Below are 8532 nucleotides of genomic sequence, written 5' to 3' on the forward strand. Positions count from 1 at the left end.
GAGTGTCCCCGTCTCCCCGAGGGGCTGATGTTCAGCTCGGGTGATGAGGCCGAGATGCCGCTTTCTAGCGAGGCCGACCTCGAATGCTGCCCCCTTTTTTTCCGCAGGTCACATTGCTGACGCATCACTGTAATCGCTGCACCGAACATGGCCTTTGGATCAATCGGGGCATCCAAAAACTCCACTTTCTCTTTGCCAGAGAGTCCTGACAGGCCCAGCCACAGCGATCTCTCTCCCCCGACCGCTAAGCCCATTCTCCGTCCACAGCTCTGCTCTGCGAGATGTATGCAGGTTTAACTCTGCGTTGATGCATATCTCCTCCCGCGGCCCTGCAACAGGCTTCGATTAGATCCATCTGTACAGGGGAGGGTGAACTCCTGGCGGACAGGACTGATTCAGGGGAAGAATAGCATCAACACCTCGTCATCGTCATCTTCCTCTCCCGCTAACGGATCAAACAGGACGGGTTCCTCTCTGGGTTGAGCAGGGAGGCATGGGTCCGACTTACCAGCGACTGCCTTGCGGAGTCTCCTTTCTCAGGCCTTAGCCGAGAACGTCGTGCAGTGCGGGGAGCCCTCGGGGTGGGATAGCGCTGCCTGAGCGTGATTAGTGCCACAGCAGGAGATGCAGAGACCGTGTGAGTCCTTTGCAGAAATCCACATTCCACAAGCACATGATGCGGAGGACGGCCTTTTCCTCCGGGGCTCTCCGGCTTTCACAGTAGCCATGATGGAGCCTGCAGTCTCTTCGTACGGTAAGCCCACCACAACACGACAACTAGTCTGGAGATGGTCTGTGATTAGAGAGCTCTCCTTGTCCTTCTCTTTGGAGCGTAGTGAGCAACCCTAAAACTTGCAAAATAACTGCAAACTTAAAGCAGAACACTTGCCTGACGCGTTAGTTATCTCACTCTAATTGACAGAGTCACTCAACAACTTAAGGAACTATAGCGTTAGGGACGTTACCTTGCGGCTCCATCATAATTCCCAAAATCTGCCGAGGACAGCTTCTGAAAATCTTCCATGGGGAAGAGAGGGAGAATGACGAAACGACAGGGTTTATATACAGGGAGGCGGGACTCCCTGATCACGGCAGCGATTGGTCTGCTAAGGTTGGCAGACGTGGTGTCATTGGTCATGCCTGAGGCGTTCCCATAGTGAGATACCGAACGACTGCTGGAAAGAGAACTGAGGAACCACACAGACAGCAGTCAGAAGGACACGTTTATGTTTATTGGTATAATCAAAGATATTATTACAGCTCATAATTCGCCTCATAATAGTGTGAAAAACACAGATATACATTAGAATATCAGTTTTGCAGGAATATGTAAACATGATCAGAAACAACTGTGATAATCTGTACCATAATGACAAAACAGTACTGTATTTACAGTAAATCAAACAGAAATCAATAGATCATGCAGCTCTACGGTAAACTCATGTTTATGAGCAGCGCAATAATACTAAAGTCTCATGAAATAATAAATCACATCATCAACGCTGAACAACGGCAAATCAAAGAATGTGCTTTTCTTCAGAAACACAGAGAAAACAGAAGTGTGACGTAACCCTGCTGGTTCTGCTGGTCCGACTGTCTGACAGGAGACTAACGGATCTGGATCATTCATCTCTCCAACATCACATTAAACTGAAACAGTGATTACAGATATAAGAGGATGCAAAAACAGGCTTCAAGTTCTTATGATTTTAGTGTTATACATGAATCTGTTAAACTCTGCTGGGTTGGACGAGCGCTTCACTAGTCTCGCAGCGGTCGACATGAACTCTCACCTCCACTAACTGAGGAAAACTACAGGAGATGAAGACGGAGGACAGTAAACGTGACGGATGGAGCTCAGGCTTGCAGAAAACATGTGTTTCACAGCTGTGATGGCCACAGGAGAGGTGTGTGTGTGTGTCTCAGGACCCGTCAGAGCCGCACAGCAGCAGCAGCTCGTGACACATGACGAAGCTGAAGAAGTACACACACAGGTCTGAGAACACGAGGCTCATCTTCCTGTAGGTGTCCATGGAGCGGCTGATGAGCTCGGAGGGAATCCCGGACAGCAGGAGAGCAGCGGTCAACACCGTCGCCTGGCTCTTCTTCTCCACCTGAGGGGTCAGAACAGGGGAACTTTACTATAGTAACACACCTGAGGGTCAGAACAGGGGAGCTTTACTATAGTAACACACCTGAGGGTCAGAACAGGGGAACTTTACTATAGTAACACACCTGAGGGTCAGAACAGGGGAACTTTACAATAGTAACACACCTGAGGGTCAGAACAGGGGAACTTTACTATAGTAACACACCTGAGGGTCAGAACAGGGGAACTTTACTATAGTAACACACCTGAGGGGTCAGAACAGGGGAGCTTTACTATAGTAACACACCTGAGGGTCAGAACAGGGGAACTTTACTATAGTAACACACCTGAGGGTCAGAACAGGGGAACTTTACTATAGTAACACACCTGAGGGTCAGAACAGGGGAACCTTACTATAGTAACACACCTGAGGGTCAGAACAGGGGAACCTTACTATAGTAACACACCTGAGGGTCAGAACAGGGGAACTTTACTATAGTAACACACCTGAGGGTCAGAACAGGGGAACTTTACTATAGTAACACACCTGAGGGTCAGAACAGGGGAACTTTACTATAGTAACACACCTGAGGGGTCAGAACAGGGGAACCTTACTATAGTAACACACCTGAGGGTCAGAACAGGGGAACTTTACTATAGTAACACACCTGAGGGGTCAGAACAGGGGAACTTTACTATAGTAACACACCTGGGGGTCAGAACAGGGGAACTTTACTATAGTAACACACCTGAGGGGTCAGAACAGGGGAACTTTACTATAGTAACACACCTGAGGGGTCAGAACAGGGGAACCTTACTATAGTAACACACCTGAGGGGTCAGAACAGGGGAACTTTACTATAGTAACACACCTGAGGGTCAGAACAGGGGGACTTTACTATAGTAACACACCTGGGGGTCAGAAGAGGGGAGCTTTACTATAGTAACACACCTGAGGGTCAGAACAGGGGAACTTTACTATAGTAACACACCTGGGGGTCAGAACAGGGGAACTTTACTATAGTAACACACCTGAGGGTCAGAACAGGGGAACCTTACTATAGTAACACACCTGGGGGTCAGAACAGGGGAACTTTACTATAGTAACACACCTGGGGGTCAGAACAGGGGGACTTTACTATAGTAACACACCTGAGGGTCAGAACAGGGGAACTTTACTATAGTAACACACCTGAGGGGTCAGAAGAGGGGAGCTTTACTATAGTAACACACCTGGGGGTCAGAACAGGGGAACTTTACTACAGTAACACACCTGAGGGTCAGAACAGGGGAACTTTACTATAGTAACACACCTGGGGGTCAGAACAGGGGAACTTTACTATAGTAACACACCTGAGGGGTCAGAACAGGGGAACTTTACTATAGTAACACACCTGGGGGTCAGAACAGGGGAACCTTAATATAGTAACACACCTGAGGGTCAGAACAGGGGAACTTTACTATAGTAACACACCTGGGGGTCAGAACAGGGGAACTTTACTATAGTAACACACCTGGGGGTCAGAACAGGGGAACTTTACTATAGTAACACACCTGGGGGTCAGAACAGGGGAACTTTACTATAGTAACACACCTGGGGGTCAGAACAGGGGAACTTTACTATAGTAACACACCTGAGGGTCAGAACAGGGGAACTTTACTATAGTAACACACCTGAGGGGTCAGAACAGGGGAACTTTACTATAGTAACACACCTGGGGGTCAGAACAGGGGAACTTTACTATAGTAACACACCTGGGGGTCAGAACAGGGGAACTTTACTATAGTAACACACCTGGGGGTCAGAACAGGGGAACTTTACTATAGTAACACACCTGAGGGTCAGAACAGGGGAACTTTACTATAGTAACACACCAGAGGGGTCAGAACAGGGGAACTTTACTATAGTAACACACCTGGGGGTCAGAACAGGGGAACCTTACTATAGTAACACACCTGAGGGTCAGAACAGGGGAACTTTACTATAGTAACACACCTGGGGGTCAGAACAGGGGAACTTTACTATAGTAACACACCTGGGGGTCAGAACAGGGGAACTTTACTATAGTAACACACCTGGGGGTCAGAACAGGGGAACTTTACTATAGTAACACACCTGGGGGTCAGAACAGGGGAACTTTACTATAGTAACACACCTGGGGGTCAGAACAGGGGAACTTTACTATAGTAACACACCTGGGGGTCAGAACAGGGGAACCTTACTATAGTAACACACCTGGGGGTCAGAACAGGGGAACTTTACTATAGTAACACACCTGAGGGTCAGAACAGGGGAACCTTACTATAGTAACACACCTGGGGGTCAGAACAGGGGAACTTTACTATAGTAACACACCTGGGGGTCAGAACAGGGGAACTTTACTATAGTAACACACCTGAGGGTCAGAACAGGGGAACTTTACTATAGTAACACACCTGGGGGTCAGAACAGGGGAACCTTTACTATAGTAACACACCTGGGGGTCAGAACAGGGGGACTTTACTATAGTAACACACCTGGGGGTCAGAACAGGGGAACTTTACTATAGTAACACACCTGAGGGGTCAGAACAGGGGGACTTTACTATAGTAACACACCTGGGGGTCAGAACAGGGGAACTTTACTATAGTAACACACCTGGGGGTCAGAACAGGGGGACTTTACTATAGTAACACACCTGAGGGTCAGAACAGGGGAACTTTACTATAGTAACACACCTGGGGGTCAGAACAGGGGGACTTTACTATAGTAACACACCTGGGGGTCAGAACAGGGGAACTTTACTATAGTAACACACCTGAGGGGTCAGAACAGGGGAACTTTACTATAGTAACACACCTGAGGGTCAGAACAGGGGAACTTTACTATAGTAACACACCTGAGGGTCAGAACAGGGGAACTTTACTATAGTAACACACCTGAGGGTCAGAACAGGGGAACTTTACTATAGTAACACACCTGGGGGTCAGAACAGGGGAACTTTACTATAGTAACACCTGAGGGTCAGAACATTGGAACTTTACTATAGTAACACACCTGAGGATCAGAACAGGGGAACTTTACTATAGTAACACACCTGAGGGTCAGAACAGGGGAACTTTACTATAGTAACACACCAGAGGGTCAGAACAGGGGAACTTTACTATAGTAACACACCTGGGGGTCAGAACAGGGGAACTTTACTATAGTAACACACCTGAGGGGTCAGAACAGGGGAACTTTACTATAGTAACACACCTGAGGGTCAGAACAGGGGAACTTTACTATAGTAACACACCTGAGGGGTCAGAACAGGGGAGCTTTACTATAGTAACACACCTGAGGGTCAGAACAGGGGAACTTTACTATAGTAACACACCTGAGGGGTCAGAACAGGGGAGCTTTACTATAGTAACACACCTGAGGGTCAGAACAGGGGAACTTTACTATAGTAACACACCTGGGGGTCAGAACAGGGAACCTTTACTATAGTAACACACCTGAGGGTCAGAACAGGGGAACTTTACTATAGTAACACACCTGAGGGGTCAGAACAGGGGGACTTTACTATAGTAACACACCTGGGGGTCAGAACAGGGGAACTTTACTATAGTAACACACCTGAGGGGTCAGAACAGGGGGACTTTACTATAGTAACACACCTGGGGGTCAGAACAGGGGAACTTTACTATAGTAACACACCTGAGGGTCAGAACAGGGGAACTTTACTATAGTAACACACCAGAGGGTCAGAACAGGGGAACTTTACTATAGTAACACACCTGGGGGTCAGAACAGGGGAACTTTACTATAGTAACACACCTGAGGGTCAGAACAGGGGAACTTTACTATAGTAACACACCTGGGGGTCAGAACAGGGGAACTTTACTATAGTAACACACCTGGGGGTCAGAACAGGGGAACTTTACTATAGTAACACACCTGAGGGGTCAGAAGAGGGGAGCTTTACTATAGTAACACACCTGAGGGTCAGAACAGGGGAACTTTACTATAGTAACACACCTGAGGGGTCAGAACAGGGGAGCTTTACTATAGTAACACACCTGAGGGTCAGAACAGGGGAACTTTACTATAGTAACACACCTGGGGGTCAGAACAGGGAACCTTTACTATAGTAACACACCTGAGGGTCAGAACAGGGGAACTTTACTATAGTAACACACCTGAGGGTCAGAACAGGGGAACTTTACTATAGTAACACACCTGAGGGGTCAGAAGAGGGGAGCTTTACTATAGTAACACACCTGAGGGTCAGAACAGGGGAACTTTACTATAGTAACACACCTGAGGGGTCAGAACAGGGGAGCTTTACTATAGTAACACACCTGAGGGTCAGAACAGGGGAACTTTACTATAGTAACACACCTGGGGGTCAGAACAGGGAACCTTTACTATAGTAACACACCTGAGGGTCAGAACAGGGGAACTTTACTATAGTAACACACCTGAGGGGTCAGAACAGGGGGACTTTACTATAGTAACACACCTGGGGGTCAGAACAGGGGAACTTTACTATAGTAACACACCTGAGGGGTCAGAACAGGGGGACTTTACTATAGTAACACACCTGGGGGTCAGAACAGGGGAACTTTACTATAGTAACACACCTGGGGGTCAGAACAGGGGAACTTTACTATAGTAACACACCTGGGGGTCAGAACAGGGGAACTTTACTATAGTAACACACCTGGGGGTCAGAACAGGGAACCTTTACTATAGTAACACACCTGAGGGTCAGAACAGGGAACCTTTACTATAGTAACACACCTGAGGGTCAGAACAGGGGAACTTTACTATAGTAACACACCTGGGGGTCAGAACAGGGGAACTTTACTATAGTAACACACCTGAGGGGTCAGAACAGGGGGACTTTACTATAGTAACACACCTGGGGGTCAGAACAGGGGAACTTTACTATAGTAACACACCTGGGGGTCAGAACAGGGGAACTTTACTATAGTAACACACCTGAGGGGTCAGAACAGGGGAACTTTACTATAGTAACACACCTGAGGGGTCAGAACAGGGGAACTTTACTATAGTAACACACCTGGGGGTCAGAACAGGGGAACTTTACTATAGTAACACACCTGGGGGTCAGAACAGGGGAACTTTACTATAGTAACACACCTGAGGGGTCAGAACAGGGGAACCTTACTATAGTAACACACCAGAGGGTCAGAACAGGGGAACTTTACTATAGTAACACACCTGAGGGTCAGAACAGGGGAACTTTACTATAGTAACACACCTGAGGGTCAGAACAGGGGAACTTTACTATAGTAACACACCTGAGGGGTCAGAACAGGGGAGCTTTACTATAGTAACACACCTGAGGGTCAGAACAGGGGAACTTTACTATAGTAACACACCTGGGGGTCAGAACAGGGGAACTTTACTATAGTAACACACCTGGGGGTCAGAACAGGGGAACTTTACTATAGTAACACACCTGGGGGTCAGAACAGGGGAACTTTACTATAGTAACACACCTGAGGGGTCAGAACAGGGGAACTTTACTATAGTAACACACCTGGGGGTCAGAACAGGGGAACCTTACTATAGTAACACACCTGAGGGTCAGAACAGGGGAACCTTACTATAGTAACACACCTGGGGGTCAGAACAGGGGAACCTTACTATAGTAACACACCTGAGGGTCAGAACAGGGGAACCTTACTATAGTAACACACCTGGGGGTCAGAACAGGGGAACTTTACTATAGTAACACACCTGGGGGTCAGAACAGGGGAACTTTACTATAGTAACACACCTGGGGGTCAGAACAGGGGAACTTTACTATAGTAACACACCTGGGGGTCAGAACAGGGGAACCTTACTATAGTAACACACCTGGGGGTCAGAACAGGGGAACTTTACTATAGTAACACACCTGAGGGTCAGAACAGGGGAACCTTACTATAGTAACACACCTGGGGGTCAGAACAGGGGAACTTTACTATAGTAACACACCTGGGGGTCAGAACAGGGGAACTTTACTATAGTAACACACCTGGGGGTCAGAACAGGGGAACTTTACTATAGTAACACACCTGGGGGTCAGAACAGGGGAACTTTACTATAGTAACACACCTGAGGGGTCAGAACAGGGGAACTTTACTATAGTAACACACCTGAGGGTCAGAACAGGGGAACTTTACTATAGTAACACACCTGAGGGTCAGAACAGGGGAACTTTACTATAGTAACACACCTGGGGGTCAGAACAGGGGAACTTTACTATAGTAACACACCTGAGGGTCAGAACAGGGGAACTTTACTATAGTAACACACCTGAGGGTCAGAACAGGGGAACTTTACTATAGTAACACACCTGGGGGTCAGAACAGGGGAACTTTACTATAGTAACACACCTGAGGGTCAGAACATTGGAACTTTACTATAGTAACACACCTGAGGATCAGAACAGGGGAACTTTACT

At 47.5% G+C, this 8532-nt stretch overlaps 1 protein-coding gene across 2 annotated transcripts in view; it reads right to left on the reverse strand.

Annotated features, from left to right (window-relative positions):
* Nucleotides 1–1210: 1210 nt before the first annotated feature.
* Nucleotides 1211–8532, reverse strand: part of camlg (calcium modulating ligand) — a 12572-nt gene continuing 5250 nt past the window's right edge. For both annotated transcript variants that reach the window (XM_079846759.1, XM_079846760.1), the window contains exon 4: nt 1211–2114. In XM_079846759.1, coding sequence (XP_079702885.1) covers nt 1923–2114 — 192 coding nt within the window. In that variant the 3' untranslated portion in view covers nt 1211–1922. The remainder of the gene's footprint in view (nt 2115–8532) is intronic.

The sequence above is a fragment of the Squalius cephalus genome (genome assembly GCF_949319135.1).
Source record: "Squalius cephalus genome assembly, chromosome: 17".
Classification (NCBI taxonomy): domain Eukaryota; kingdom Metazoa; phylum Chordata; class Actinopteri; order Cypriniformes; family Leuciscidae; genus Squalius; species Squalius cephalus.